Consider the following 16,355-nt stretch of genomic DNA (forward strand, 5'->3'; position numbering starts at 1 on the left):
AACCACACCACCCTTTCATCTCTGCATGCAGTCCTGCGAGGGTATACATATGAATATACGATGCCCCCGCATTTTCACCAAATGCCACAACCACAGTGAGTTATCAACGACTGCCACCGAGTTTTAATGTTGCTCTCTTTAATGTCTAAATGGCAGAGTTCAGCCGACATACGAAATTATAAACATTTGAAGTGATTTGACATGTTTTAATAGAGTTTGGAAGTGTTGCCAAGTCAGAGCAGAACCTCAAAATCCCATCTGACGTCATTCATCGATCACTTACAGGTCAGGAGGAACTTCAGCGGAGCAGCAGCACTACTTTTTTAAATTTCAAAATCCTGTTTTCTCTGCACAAAGTACAGTGGCATCATAGAAAGAAGAGAGAAGCCCAGACAACACATCACATTTGTTACAAAAGTAACAATAACGTGCTTTGGTTCCAGTTCACCCACTCCTTTTAATTATTCAACATGAGAATCCACAAAAACTTTGCTTTTTAAATTGGAAAAAAATATTAAAACATATCTTACTAGTTAAAGACACCGTTAGTTTCTATCATACCCGGAAGTTGAACAAACAAACCACTGCAAATTTGAAACAAAATGTCCTTTTTACAATCTTAACAACCCCTTCTGAAATAATATTCACGTATCGATGTTTTGCACGTTAATGGCAAGTTTGATGACAGTGATTTATTTTTGTCCACTTACTAAATATGATGCCAAACACTGGTATTAGGTCTTCACAATATCATGAATTTTTTAAAACAACAAAGCACTTGTAGACAACAACATTTGAAAATCCATCAATACACAATATTAGTTCATGTTGAATTCACTGTTAAATATTTAATTGTGACTCCTTCAATGCAAAATCGCAGGTTTGAAAATATGTATACACACATTTATATATATATATATATATATATATATATATATAAATACTGTGATTTGCATAATTGATGCATAATTCAAATGTTTTCACTGTGATTTGAACGCATAAAACACGGACTTCTTAAAAAGAGCTTCAATATGAAACAGATTAAATCTCTGAGCACTGATTTACTTAATATTTTATACAACTGAGTTACACATTACCATTATAAAACTGAAAACTGGGGATTTCAAAGAAGTATGAAAGTATTTCACTCCGTTGTGTTCGCCGGGGTATTAATTCTGGAACATCGATTGTGATTTTACAAAATAGAGAATCTGATCTGAGTGGTCTGAAATCCTTTCACAGTATTTGGAATAATTTATTGCAAAGCCGCTGCCTTTTCATCTCATCTTCCTCAGTCTTAGTCTGTTCTCTTTGTCGCGCTTCTTCAGAGCATTTACGAACTGATTGAAGAAGTGTTCCTGGTCTTTTTTCTTTTGCACTTGCTTGAATCGCTGGTCTCTGCCGTACTTCTCGGAAAACTCTTTGAACGTCGACCTGCGGGGAGAAACAAATCCAGGCATGGAAGTAAATATTTGCCTGTGTGTCAAATCCATCGCTTCTGTATCTATGGAATTATCCTTATTTCAGTTGTAATCTCTCATGTTAGCGTTCCTACACGTTCTTACGTATAGAGAGAGGTTGTTGTTTACTGGGTCCCAGTGCAGAGTGATGGTTGTATCAGTGAATGATAATCATTTTTGCCCTGTCTCTGTCAGTCTGCACTCCAACTCTCCGTGACCGTGTACTGGATGAAACAGTTATTGAAAATGGATGGAAGGATGATTTATTGTTTCTATTTCCACTGTGTGGATTTTGTTTTCAATATTTGCTACAAGTTGTATACGTTTCCTTTGTGTATTAGAGTGACTTCCTGTATTTCTCAGTCTCTTAGCGTACAGAACACAGACTAGGACACATGGAGATCATCATCCACCGCCCTTGACTTTCTGCAGCAACAAGTACAGCGTGAGCATAAGCCAGACACGTCTGTGAGCCGTGCATCGAGCTAAATTTGAACCACACGGATGTCGTGCCCTTTTTCCGTGAAAACACCGCTGCCCTGTGCATTAATTCTGCTGTAATCCCATGCATAGTCTGATAAAAGCCTCCATATGCATACGATTTCCCTGACTGGTTAAAAAAGGTAATTGATAGTGTGGGAAAGAAGTTGCAGACACAATCTACTCTCCGGTCCGGTACTCTGTGTGTTGTCAAACTCAGTGGGAAATCCGCAGCAGCTCTGCAACAATCTCATCTGCTTTGGTTTTATAAACAATCCCCACGACACCCCATCCTATTAATGTGTTCAATGAATGGATGTAGGATAAAGTAATAGCTACACAGAAAACTCTGTCTCATTGCTTTATTCTACAAAAAAAGAGGATCAATGCAATGGGGCTGATATTTCTGTGAAAGGGAAAAAAATCCATTCTGGCATATTCCCATTGTCTCTCAAGCTGACAGTAAACAATTCACAGTTTCCAACAAACTCTCTCAACACGGCAGGTACTAACAATACTTGCCGAATTCATTATTGGCTTTTATTCTCTCTCCTGATAGTAGTGTGAACTATGTCTCTTTTCTTTCTTTTTTACTCCAATAAAACTTCCTATAAATCTGATACAAGAAACTTTAATACAAGAAATGTGAAGATATTATTTGACATGCTAATGTACTGATGAATTGAAATAAACATAATTAATATAATGAGTGAATAAATACATGCATACCTACATACACACATAAACTTGGTTAAAATGTAATTATTTGCCAAATCTTCAGAAAGTAAAGTATTAAAAACTCAAGTCTTAAAAGCATTACAATGATGCACATTAGTGATCTACCTGGATGTTATCTTAGACTCCTCCAGAAGTTTTTTAAATTCTTCTTTGGCCTGCTGTAGTTTACTTTTCTTCTCCTTATATTCTTCTTTTATTCTTGTCTTCACAAACTGCTCAAAAACCTAAATAAGAGAGACAGCAGTCTTATCTTTCTGTCTATACAAGGAAGTGTTTCTGCACAAACCCAGAGAGACAGTATATAGAGAAATACCTAATATTTTACCTAACTGGGTCAGTAAAGTAAATTACCTTTTTACACCAGTAAAAGTACACTTTGAACATTTTACTTATGATTTGTACCATTATATTTATATTCTCTTTTTTATCCTGCAAAAGTTATTTAAATTTATTTAATAGAATACATTGTACTATATATCCCAATATACGTCATTAATAAGGTACCTGTTTCCGTTCCTCTGAACTCAGTAGGAGGTACCTCGGATCAAACACTATTTTGTGTAATTCCTTTTCCCAGGTGGAAAATGCTGACACCTAAAATATAAAATGTTATTATTTATTTTTTTCTTCTATATTAAATAATAGAGTTTCATTTTGCAGACATGGCACAAGACTTTATAAAAAAAAAGTAACACATTTACCCATATCCACCCTAACAAACACAAATAGAACTGAATTGGCAAAGATTCAGTTTTACATTTTCAACAAAATGTCATCTCCCATTGTACCACATTGTATAAAGACAATACATTGAGATGCAAAATGTGTAAGAGTTAAGGAACGGACTTCTGAAGGCAATATTTGTTTTAATTCACAGAACCACACCACCTACTAGGATGTCATTCTTTGAGCATACAATTGCAGCAGTAGAAATAAACACCAACATGTTCGACTGTAGTAAATTCCGCGGTAACGGGAAAGAACATGCTTAAAGGTTGCATGTGGTCCTAGAGAGAAAACACAGGCACAGTTCAAATGATTCACTAATATGCAAATGATTGCAATGCAAATTATTGCTGGCAAAAATTTGAATTTTGCAATAAAGACAATGACCAGATAAATGACCAAGCAGTAAACTGCAAGCATGACCAAATTGCTTTCTAATCAAGATTTATTTCTGTCCCTGGAATGGCCCTCTTATTGTGCATTTGAAATAATCGTATACCCAGCAACCACCGAGGTCTGTGTTTCCCTCTGTTTAAGGGAGGGAAGACAGTCAGCAACGAGAAAAAACATCTCTGTAGTGGAATCAAACTAACCCAGCACTATTGAATTTCATCCTGGGGAGTTGCTGAACAGAAAGGATAACTAAGAGTACAGAAATACTCCTGACAGATTGGAGAATGCAAAACAGGTTCATTTTTGGAGCAAAGAATGTGAAGCCGCTGGCAAGCCAATTATGCACAGAACATGTAAAATGAACATGTTTGTACAGTTGTTGAGGTGAAATGAAGCTTCATCAACAGTTTATAGGTCAATTAAAGAGAGGAAGAAAACCTCCATAAATGGCAAACATGGCTCATTACAAATAATAAGGATAAAACTATAAACATTTAATTAATGGCATAAAACGTTGGCCAGAATATCAATTGCGGTATGAATTTAATTAATTATTTCTCTTTGAACCATCAAGTACACAGACATATTATATATTTCTTCACTCACATATTATAACTGAGGGTACTCCCATTCTCTGCTCACTTAATTAAGGCTATTCTTTTCAAAATGTCCATCACTCTTTATAGTACACTGGCAATGGGAATTAAAGGATAAAATAATTAGCATTGTGCATGTCATCAAGATTAATGGAAAAGCACACAATGTTTTCAGCAGTAATGAAACACTTGCTCTGGATTTGACGCGGATATGAGGACAAGGGTTATGATTCTATGAAGTATTTATTAAGTTATTAAGTTATGAAGTATTCATCCGATTGGAACTTCTGAATTAGCTTGACAATATTGCCTAATCTTTTTTTTTTTTTTAAGAATTTAACAACCTATGGTGAGAAATGTTCATTTTGGGCTGTGGTCTTTCTAACTGCACACACAACTCTTTGATGCAAAGGGAAAATGCTCAAATACCAGAGACTGACTGATCTCAAGGAGTGTGATGACTAAACAAAGTGAGAACCAGAGCTTCAGAGAGAGTCGTGCTCCCCATGCTTAGTTTCAGTCATAAACACTGGATTGATTAAATATGCAGACAGACGGGCAGGGGAATAGTCAATAGTCTCAAGGCTGATTTTGGACAATAATATATTTTAAATATTTCTCATTTCTCAAAGGCGCCAATTGTGGCTTATGAGAAATATAGGCACACAAACGTCTACCACAAATAGTTAGGAAATTTGACTAATCATTTAAATATATAATTTTGAGATATCTTCAAATCACTTCCTGTATGTAGCCCAAGATTATCTGTTGGGATGAATGAGGAAACAGGAAGTGATAATCTGAGCCAACATACAGGAAGTCATTTGAAGATATCTTGAAAAAAATTGCAGATGTCTCTAAATGAACAGGAAATCATTTGCAGATATCTCTAAATCATTTATGCAGATATACAAATCATTTAGAGATATCTTTAAAAAGCACCTTATTTAGATATCACTAAATGGTTTCCAGATATCTCTAAATGATTTGATTTGGCTTGCCATGCAATCACCATCCACAGACAGCAGAAGAAACCGGATGAGTAGGTTTTCTTACCCTTCGTTCCAGAAGCATGTCCCTGAAGTGACCGATGCGCACCTCCAATGGAAGGACAGTCCGGTGGGGAGATATTTTGGCAGATTTCTCCTCTAAATCTTCCTTCTCTTGATCAGATTCCACAGGTTCTTCGATTCTTAGGCACAATGACAAGAGGACAAAATTCAGATTTCATTATTAAAGGCATCCATTCACTGTACACCTAAGATGGGTCAGCATGTCACGGGCAAAATGTCAAAAGTTAATTTGGACGGGCCAACGTACCTGTTCTACACGGTTTGGATATGATTTTTACACTTGAAAGGCAGAATAATTGTGTGTCAAAAGCTAATGCATGCTGATTTCCAGTATAATTTGTATAATAAAAGAAGATTGCGTCTACAGCACATAAACTACAGACACCAGCTGTTGTTGCTATTAATCCATATTGGTTATTCAACAAACTACTTTCTATTTTTAGCGAGACATCAAACCCTTGCACATCAAACTGAGATGGCAGATGGTAAATAACAACTGAACTGCCAACAAAATACTTCAGTAAAGAATCCCAGAGAGCTATAAGAGTTAAGGTTAATTAAAAATTCTTTGAAAATCGAAAGGTGGCAAAATATGCTATGATGGATTAAACTGTAATTTTTTTTTAAGTCTTCAAGGGAAACAATATATGCAAGTCCGCTTCATATTGTAACAGCAGGTATGACACATGACTCTTCTCGATGACTTTACTCCTTCGTAAAAGCATAAGCTTCTCCAGTAGGTATGATACAGCGCAACAGAAATAATAATAACGATGATTACAGTTGTCAGATGACTAATGATAATAAAGTTTCTAAGAGTGAAAAGATCATAAAAACATCTGGAAGCTTAATTGGCTCACACCACTTCATTTCCCAGGGTGGACTTTTATTCCAGGTCTGAAGGGAAGGTCCTACTGAGAGACTGAGGAACTGAACCTTTTCACCCTGGAACAGAGGAGACTACGTGGGGACTTGATCCAAGTCTTCAAAATCATGAAAGGCATCGACCACATCAAACCAGAGGAGCTTTTCCAGATCAGCAGGGACACACGCACCCGGGACACAAATGGAAATTGGGCTTCAAGGCATTCAAGACAGGAAAACAGGAGACACTTCTTCACACAGAGAGGCGTCACAATCTGAACAAACTCCCCAGCGATGTGGCTGAAGAGACAATTTGGGAACATTCAAAAACAGACTGGATAGGATCCTTGGATCACTTATTATTAATGTACACCAAATGAGCGCGATGGTGCAAATGGCCTCCTCTCGATTGGACACTTTCTTATGACACCTGAGTGGCGGGTTAGGCTTCGAACTCTGTAAAAATGTTCTGGGACAAGAAGAATAAAAACACTACCAATATCAGTATCAAATGGGTTAACATGGAGGATGGATGGCTGCTACAGGTGCCGAACACCCACGAGACATCATAGCATATTTCCCATGATCCTCCCATCATTATAGCAAACAGAAATGGAAACACCACCTGCTTTAAAACAACAACAACAACAACAACAACAACAACAACAACAACAACAACAACACCACACCAAGGCAGATACATACTTGTTCCTTTTCGTTTTCGCTCGGAGCTCCTCGCCGTCATCTTCCGGGTGAGACAGAGACCCTTCTTCTGGTGGAAGAATTGACAAAGGAAAGGCAAGGAATTAAAACATGAACAGCTCATATGCGAGTCACATCCAAGGGGCAGAAAATTCGATTATTTCGTTTATTTAGAGTCTAGGCGAGTGAAATCACCATAACAGACTTGTGGTAGCCTCCCCAAACTCAAAAGGTTCACAATGACCATGATCTAGGGCTTAATAAGGAATCAAAATCAAACTACTAGCAAAGGTATCTTCACACTCACAGTTGTGTTCTGTACAGTGTGTGTCATACGAACCATATTAGCATTTGAAGAAGCAGGTGGCTTGGTTTCACACCTGTTCTTTTAATATCCCCCTGATAATTAAGTTTAGAATGTTTTCCTTTTCCAAAAACATTGTTTTAGTAAAACACAAAACAACAAAAGCATTGTTCATCTTAATTGAATGTCTGTAATTTCAATATTTAACGAAGCATGTTTCTTTAATTATATCCATCAAACGTTATTATACAACATCGAGACATCAAATGAATTGATGTCTCTCTTTCTTTTGCTCATTGCAGTATCTATTTTAGTGAGAAGATGCATGAAACGTATGCTTTATCTCGAGAACCCCTGAGTGAAAAAAATAAATATAAATCGAGTAAAGCCTCAAGTATTTAGTTCCTGTAAGATAATGATCCTGTTGATTCTTCTCATCAATGCTGTCAATTGACAGTCTTTGTCCTCGTATTCCTGATGAAGTCTGTCACACTATATTGAGTCGTCCATAAGCAAGGTGAATCCTCTGACAGAAAATACATTCTGGAAAAAGCAATGTTTGAACAGCGAAGTTCAAATACTTGAGGTCATCTAAATATAATCAGCCAGTAATTAGGTTAAAACTGAATCAATAAAAAATTAATTTAACAAAGAACCTTGAGGGAAAACCAGTAAAGCAGATAATAAAATCCCAGCCAGATTAAGAGAAGTTCAATATTTATACAGCCTATAGTGAAAGATAACTAATTATAAACACTTTTCTAAGAAGTTAAATCACCTCTTTGAAATATAATAACCTTGATTAAAACACATTTCTAACCATTTCCTAATCCACGATTAAGAAAATATGGTAATATTTATAGATTCTGTATAGATTCTGTGGCCCAATTTAATAATGAGTAGATTTTCATTTGCTATTCAATTAACATTCAACTGATTGATAATTACAGTTCAATAGGATGTTAACATAATACATATCTATACCAATGCCAAGGTGAAAAAATACACAATTTTGTTAACATCCCAGCCTTCAAAAGCGGAGATTTCAAAGTTTGACGTAATTGTTTCTTATAATGTGGCGTATAGGTTTGAGATCTTTACTTTGCCATTTGGTAACTTAACATTTTTTTCATGCTGACATTTTTGGAACAGATAGATATTAACATTAATATTCTATTGAACTTTAATCAGCAAGTAGTTTAAGTAGCAAGTAGTTTAATGTTAATTGATAATCACTTAAACACCTGAACAACTATTTCATATTAAATTGGGCCACACAATCTAAAGCATTACCAAAAACATGTACCTCCATCTACTGATCTCAAATTAATTCACTCCATTACTGTTGCGATAGGAAATAGGGAATATATTATTTACAGCAACGACATGAGGCAGTTTGTGAAGATTAAAAATGATGAGCTACTATAAATCAATACAAATATATCACAAAAAGTAAACCTAAAACAATGGCAACACAATCCAAGTCAGATTACTCTACTGTGTTAGATAAATAACAGAATAAAAAATGCATATTTTACCCGATAAAGACTCCTTTTTGCGCTTGTGTGGGGGGTCCTCAATAATCCTGTTGAGATCCCCCCGGCCTTTCAGATCCACGGGTTTCTCCCAAACAGACAGTTGCATTGTGGGATTGAAGAAGAATACGCGGTCGTCTCCTGTCCAGACTACACACCTGTGCGGATGAGACAGTATTGTTATTCTAGGACAAAAATAATTAGTACATCAATATCTTGGGGAGTAAAGTCTGTAGGCAGGTGATGTTTTTGTATAATTTAATCATTTTTAGAGCTAAAGTGCCACGGAATGTAGCATAATTTGTAATATAATCATACCTAATTAAGAACTGAATTTTAGATTTCGGGATGAGATTTTAATGGCTGCTAACAGCCTGCGTTTAGCCTTCTGATACACGGATGGTCTCGAGACTATTTTACCTTCTCCTGAGTGTAACATTTCCAGCACAATCATTGATGTAATTTAGCAGCAGAACCTTTTTTCATATTTGCAAAAGGAAGGGAGAAAAAATAATTTGCACGTTCGAACCTAACTTATTAAGAACGTGGCACATTTATACTTCGCGAGACACGCTCTGAGCCCCCTAGTGCATTCACTGGCTTCATATGAGGATCACTAATCATTCACTGTGACTCTTCATTTTTTCCACAGCTAAAGATTTGTGACATTTAATTTAGAATTAGTTTCTCCACATTACACATTGCTGGGCTTCCTTCCCGTGGAATACAATATATTCTTCATCTAAGGGGAGAAGTTATAGCTTTTTTAACCCCAGGGCCTTCTGATAAAGCTAACATAAATGCAAAACACAGCTTGACTTGGCAATTCACATGTCTTGGAAATATTGTCAGTTTGACTTTAATAACAAAGATTTATCTCCTGACTCTTCACTCCTTAATCCATTTAAGGTGTAAACTAAAATGCAGTTCTAGTATGACAAAATATGGGACTGCTTATTTTCGCCAGACATGTTATTAGTATTGATGTTGTTCGGAGATTCAATAAGGATAATCATTGTCTCAGCAGTGAGCAAATTAAAGTAATACCGTAGGTAGAAATCTGTGTAAGTATATGAAATTGTGATCTATTAGTTTGCAGTATTTAACACTAATTAGGTGCATATTGTCAGTAAAATTCATCTACCTTTTAAATAGTTTGCATACATTGTGTTGATAAAATAACATTAAAATACAACTTTAAAACATGCAGGGCAATTATAATAATAAAAAAAACTAACTAAGCACTTGATATAATTTCTGTAAAACAAGTTATTTAGGTGCATCAGAACTTGCTTGTAGCGGCCATTTTGTTTGATTTTATAAAAACGTCAAATTCTACCATGGCAGCCTGGAGAATTTTGACATTCATGGAAAACAAGACGACTTCTGCACTTCAAAGACTGAAAGGATTCAAAGATGGAAATGTAGAAAAAAAAAGCAGAAAGAAAATCTCTGTCTCGAAGCCTATGTATGAAGATTGTTGGAGAGTTATTACAGAAGCGACAAAGACGTTGTCCGCCTATGTTGTGTTGAAAGTGTAGCTTCAAAAAAACAGCACCACTCACAGTAATAGGATGTCTGAAGGAGCACAGAAAAATAAATTGTCATCTTCAAAACAAATTGTCATCTATCTTAACAACGTGTGGGAGTGCCGTATCTGCTAACACTGCAATTAAATGCTATCAGGATTATTCATTCATATCTTATATCCTATGGTAGGATCACTCTCGCCTCGCTCAGGACCAGCAGGAGAAGTGGTCTGCCTAGCAAGAGTCATCATCTGAGGAGAGCAAATACAAATAAACATTGTATGGTGTTCCTCCAAAAATAGACTGAAAACAAAACGTAAGCAAGGAAAATAAATGTAAAACAAAATACAGAAACATGGCCTGGAACACAAACAAGATACTTTCTCCTTCCAGTACTGTTTGTCTTTTTATTACTCTACTGTACGATTCTTATTACATCACTTTAGGCCAGTTGTCTCTCAGTTCAGATAACTGTGGCCTCTTCATGTACATGCAGCCACTGTAGAGCCAGGGCGATGGGTTTGAATGTGGATGAAACCAACTGAAGCCCTGTGACACGGACTGACCGCAACTCTAATTATCGATTTCAAAATATCTGTGACTTTGAATTTAAACGTAACAATTACAATGTAATATTAATTCCATAAACGCAAAACATGCCGTCCACTCCAGACCACATTTTATCAATTAAGATTGAAAGCCAGTCACAATCAAATAATTTACCAGGGAGATCCGGGTACCGGAGTTGAAGCCACTGGCCTTTTGTCCTTTGGAGCATTGTCTTCTTCAAGGGTTATTTTCAGAGAATCGTCCTGAAAGAATCCAAATAATAACTGATGAAGTCAAGAGCTAACGAGAGCTCGGTGTCATTAAACAGTAAAGCAGAACTTCCCAAACAACTGTCTGTTTCCAGATGATTTCCTAATTACTTCACTGAATTAATAATCTGTTTAATTATTTGTAACTGTTGATTGAATTCATTTTGAGTTTAATAAGTAACATGCAGGCCACTGAAAACAATTATGATAATTTTAAAAGAGCAGGTAGTAATTAGTGCAATTTAGCTATGAAAATCTTAGTAAGAAGAAAGAAAAATGTTTTCCTGAGGATTGTGAGAGGGCAATAAAGTATAGTGATATGGAGGAGAATTGAAAATGTCTCAACGTGGGTCTGCTGAACAAGTCAACTGCTTTCAACACAAGACTTACCCAGTTCCCAGTGGTAGCTGACATGCTATTTGGAAGTGTATTTCTTAAACACTATTTCAACAAGAGTATAAAGCATAGCGTGCATTTAATTAAACTCTACTACTGTGTAATTTATGCATTATGCTTTATAAATGAATGCTCCCACACATGCATTTTTATGAGTTTCATATAAAAATAGGACAAAAACAAAAATAGAAACCGAATATTATCATGAAAACTAAAAAATGTGGTGTTTTAATCGTAAACTTTAACCTTAATGTACACTTTCTTTAATTGTTTTGTGTACAGACTCAAGTTGTGTGTGTGTGCGTGCGTGTGTCTGCGTGTCTGTGTGTGTTTTTTGTGCAGCACCCCCAGCAGAACCCAGGCATTTATATTCAAATACTGAGGAATGCATTGTCAGCATAGCAGTAGGTATCAGAAGCAAAATATTTTTAAAGAAATGCTGAAAAGCGCAGAGAGAGTGTAAATAAATTACACTTTCTGGCCGACGAGCACTCTCTCTCCCCTCTCCACAGATATTTGCTGATGGAGGCTAGTTAACGAAAATCTAATTTTATCTCACTTCAGCGCAGAGTCCTTGTTTCTTTCAACTTCTGTGGCTGTATTCTCTATTCAAGCCGACACCAAGCAATCATGTCATGGTGCATCATACAGAAATGCATAACCCTGAAACTTCAATGCATCAGGGTTGGGAACACACCCACTTAATGCTGAGCATACCAGTGCTGTTCCGACGATGTATTTTAATAAGAAAATCAGGATTTCAATGTAAATGATTTTTATCCACAGAGACTGCTCGCTTTATAGTGTCAGAGAAATGACAGTGACATTTCTTTTCTGCTGAAAGAAAAGTTAAAGGGCTTTACTCAGCAACTGCACTCAATAAAACCAATATTTATATGGGCTCAGGTGGTAGGAGCCCAGCATTAATAATACCAGGCATCGTCCCTGTGGACTCGCAATTCCTCCCCCCACCGCCTGGCCATGAGTTGAGTCATGGACCATATTCCCCAGAGCTTCATCCACCGATGCGTTGAAAATGGCTTCAAATTATGGCTATATATCAATATATATCTCTCTCTATCTATATATCTATACAAATCTATATCTATATCTACATTTTGTTTTCAAATTCATCATTTTACAATTCTTAAGAGGTTTCTCTGAACTGTAATCATCTTATGCTCACTGTCTGTGTCTATATGTTTCTTAGGTAATAAAATTCATTATAGGAATGAATTTGGAAATCTATGGATCAGCGACTAATGAAAGCCTGTAGCTGCAAAACGGCCAGAAAACAATATCACAATCATCTCAAAATAAAAGTAAAAACTAAGAAGAAAAAGTACTCTTTTAAAGGAGTACCATATGTGCTATTGAGTTTGGATTGATTTATTTTCCCAAAAATTTTTACCAAATCAATACAATGTACTGGAAGAATTGGGATTTGATTTATACAGGGCGTTCAAGGCTAATCACTAAATATCAAATGGAACTGATTGTGAAATAAATAGTTTACCTTTGTAAAACCTAGTAGACATTAATTCTGAAGAGACAGTTATTTTAGCTCTTACTTTTAAAATTAGTCCATTTAGTAATTAAATTGATGGGTTTTCTTCTTAATCATATATTGGGAGGTTGGATAACAAAAGAGCACTACCTACCAACCTAGATACATTTACACAAATGCTGCACACCCAAACAGGGGGAAATATTTTGATACCAATCCAGACACACATTTTGACAAACCTCGTTTTTGTTTTCAGCCGGTTTGGTCTTCCGCTCCGTATGCAGCACTAATGTCCCGGGGCATGGCGCTCGGTTCGGTTCTAGGCTTTTGTCTGTGAATGTAAATGTATTTAGGCAAATAACTATAATATATTTAGTAAAAAGGCAAATAGAAACATGGTGTGCAAAGACTGAATGTGAAGGTTATCAGCCATCATTGGGAATTATTCTTCATTAAAGTCTTAATATACGTCTTGGTTTTCTACAAGCAGACTTTTTAGTTGATCTAATTTCACTCTTGTTTAATTGTATTAAATCCCTGTTAATAGTTCAATCAATAATCCACACCAGTGTGCTGTCGCAGGTGTGATAGCCGAAGCTGCAAATGACCCAATAAATCAGCCAATTGAAGCTCGGCATCTGCTTGTTCTCCCACATTTTACAATAATCTATACAGGTTTCCTTTACAGAACAAATTGGATAAAAATAATCAGAGTGCTCACTGTTTCATAAATTGAAAGGTTAATTATGCTCTTCATCATACAATTAATCAGCACATCACATGATCATTATCAAATCCAGGTCATAAAAAACAACAGTAACAATAAAAATAAAGCAAGTCATTGAGCAACGATCGTCTGTATACGAATTAATCAAATAAGGAAGCTCAGATGATCATTATTTTTTTTTAAGTAGAATCACTCCGGCCTTTGTGTTCAATGGACAGTCCTCTTTCCCTCATATAATGTTAAAGTAAAACTATCTCATTAACATCACAAGATTTGCAGTCTCTTCCCTGAACCGTTTGCAATTTTATGCACCATATGGAGTCACAATCGACACTTTAGATCTGTTGGTAACACGGCAAACCCATCAAGCACAAAAACAATAAAAATAGACTCAAATAAATAAAACAAACTGAACAAATCCGGTTTATCAAGGCACTGCTCGCACTTTTTCTGCAAAATAACAACAAGCTGACAACTGGATTTTTCGTATTGTCCATTCAGACTCCTTGCTGACTCATATTTGGGTTTGGAGCAAATGATGGAAATAGCTTTTGATTGCCTTGGTATTTTGAACTAGACGCGGCACAAATCAATGCTGTGAGGTGCCGGCGTGTGCCACCGGGACTAGCCACGACGGACATGCCGTAATGGACACATAAATCATTTTAAAAGGTAGACAAAGGGATCACTACATGCACAAACATGGAAAAAGTGGAATCGATACTTCAGCGATATTTCATATGCAGTTAACTGCTTGAGAGTGGACATAATAAAGTGACTGAACCAGCTACTTTTGGTCTTGATGTGAAGATTAATGATGCTGGGCTTCTGCTAAGCAATGCAAGGACTCAAAACATATAACAAACGAAAAAAACACCCAAAATAAAACAACAACTAATCATTGTGAATATTGAACGTATCCTCAAATGTCCACACATATACCCAGCATTTACTTTCTGTGCCTGGGAGTGCAGATTCTTTGAACACCAAGAATAAAAGCCTTCTTACTCTGGTAGTTCTCCAGACGCAATGCAAATGTGAAACTTAATTGAACTCCAGCGGAAAACAATGAAGCTTATTTTAAATGGGTTGAAACCCTTGAGCAACTCATTGATCTCCAGAGTATGGAAACTATATGCAGTTAAAAAGAGATTTAGAAAGGTGCCTACAAATAAAACACTGGATAGCTACTACTCAGATATTGAAATGCGGAAGATATTACCATCCCTGACAGACTGAAATAATATAAAACATCCCCTCAAATGTGAAAACCAATCATTGCTCATGCCAACCCAAGTTAAAAAGTGCCACTCTAGTTTAAATGAGGTCAGCAGAATTAGGTAGAGTTTTCGTACGTATGTATATATTTATGCATTCACTTTGCATTAAATGCATTACAGGTACATTATTGAGATTAAGCATCCGGTTGCTTTAAACCTATAATAATTAAAAACATAAAGCCCCTTGGATTACAGTAGCCTTTGAAACAGCTCTGCTTGCTTACCTTATAGGACATCAAGACAAACATTGTACTTGTACCTGTCGGTGTCTGCTCGGTCCAGTTGCTGGCCATGAACGTCACAGCCGGGGTAGAGACCGCTGTCACCCTGGTGACTTGAGCCGGGACCACCGAGCCCACCGGTCCCTCCAGCGCCGAGATCGTCCCTGCAGGACAAACAGCAAGTCCTGGGTGAAGCACCGGCTGAGTGAAAATACAGGTGGGTCAAGAAAAGTGCAATGGAGACCTCGGGGAAAGAGGGATAAGTTGAGAAATGCCTCTCAATGTTTGTTTAATGTATCTGTACATCAGCTTAATACTTCTGCTGTTCAGTTCCATTTCTTCCTCACTTTTAACACATTTCCATACTACAGATGGCACATGGAAAATGACACCAGCCAGCTGAGTCAAGTGTCAGGAGTGTGATGTTTGCTGAGGTAAATGATTTAATTGAGAAGTTGAAAAACAATAATACCAAAACTTACTGCAAAGGTGCCCCCTAGTTTTGATTCATAAATCTAGGGAATGTAATACACAATACTACAAAGCAGCAGGAATTACTGGACTTCAGCAAACACACTGAGATACATATAGATAAAGGCATAATTTAATTTGACTGAAGTGAAACAGTGATATAACAACTGCAGTAATCCCCTTTCAAAATACACAGTGATGGTTTAAATGGTCTTTAATATCTACATGCATCCTGACATCATAAATAGATCTCACACACTTTTGTCCGAGAGGTTATGCTATTGTAACACAGGGTGCCAACATATAGGTGTACAACATAAAGGCCATATAGACAACAACTCAACAGAGTGAGTAAAGAAAACATCGGCCTCCTTTGCAAACACAACTACGGTGACTATAATCCAGTTGAATCTCTGTCAATACTGGTCAGTGCCGAGGCTGGGATTCGAACCGGGGCTCTCGGTCCTGCCGGACCCAGCTAGCACCAGGAGGCCTTGGTCGATGGACTCGCTCGGGACCGCCCTAGGACTGGGTT

General features: G+C 36.8%; 1 protein-coding gene across 1 annotated transcript in view; it reads right to left on the reverse strand.

Moving 5' to 3' along the window:
• Window positions 1-951: 951 nt before the first annotated feature.
• tcerg1l (transcription elongation regulator 1 like) overlaps window positions 952-16,355 on the reverse strand; it is a 62,757-nt gene continuing 47,353 nt past the window's right edge. Inside the window, exons 5-13 of the mRNA XM_066693546.1 lie at window positions 15,388-15,513; window positions 13,361-13,452; window positions 11,124-11,212; window positions 8,875-9,029; window positions 7,036-7,102; window positions 5,450-5,585; window positions 3,183-3,272; window positions 2,784-2,902; window positions 952-1,434 (exon numbers count right to left, since the gene is read on the reverse strand). Of these exons, the coding sequence (XP_066549643.1) occupies window positions 1,278-1,434; window positions 2,784-2,902; window positions 3,183-3,272; window positions 5,450-5,585; window positions 7,036-7,102; window positions 8,875-9,029; window positions 11,124-11,212; window positions 13,361-13,452; window positions 15,388-15,513 (1,031 nt within the window). The 3' untranslated portion in view covers window positions 952-1,277. The remainder of the gene's footprint in view (window positions 1,435-2,783; window positions 2,903-3,182; window positions 3,273-5,449; window positions 5,586-7,035; window positions 7,103-8,874; window positions 9,030-11,123; window positions 11,213-13,360; window positions 13,453-15,387; window positions 15,514-16,355) is intronic.

This window comes from Amia ocellicauda, chromosome 20, assembly GCF_036373705.1.
Source record: "Amia ocellicauda isolate fAmiCal2 chromosome 20, fAmiCal2.hap1, whole genome shotgun sequence".
NCBI classification, from domain to species: domain Eukaryota; kingdom Metazoa; phylum Chordata; class Actinopteri; order Amiiformes; family Amiidae; genus Amia; species Amia ocellicauda.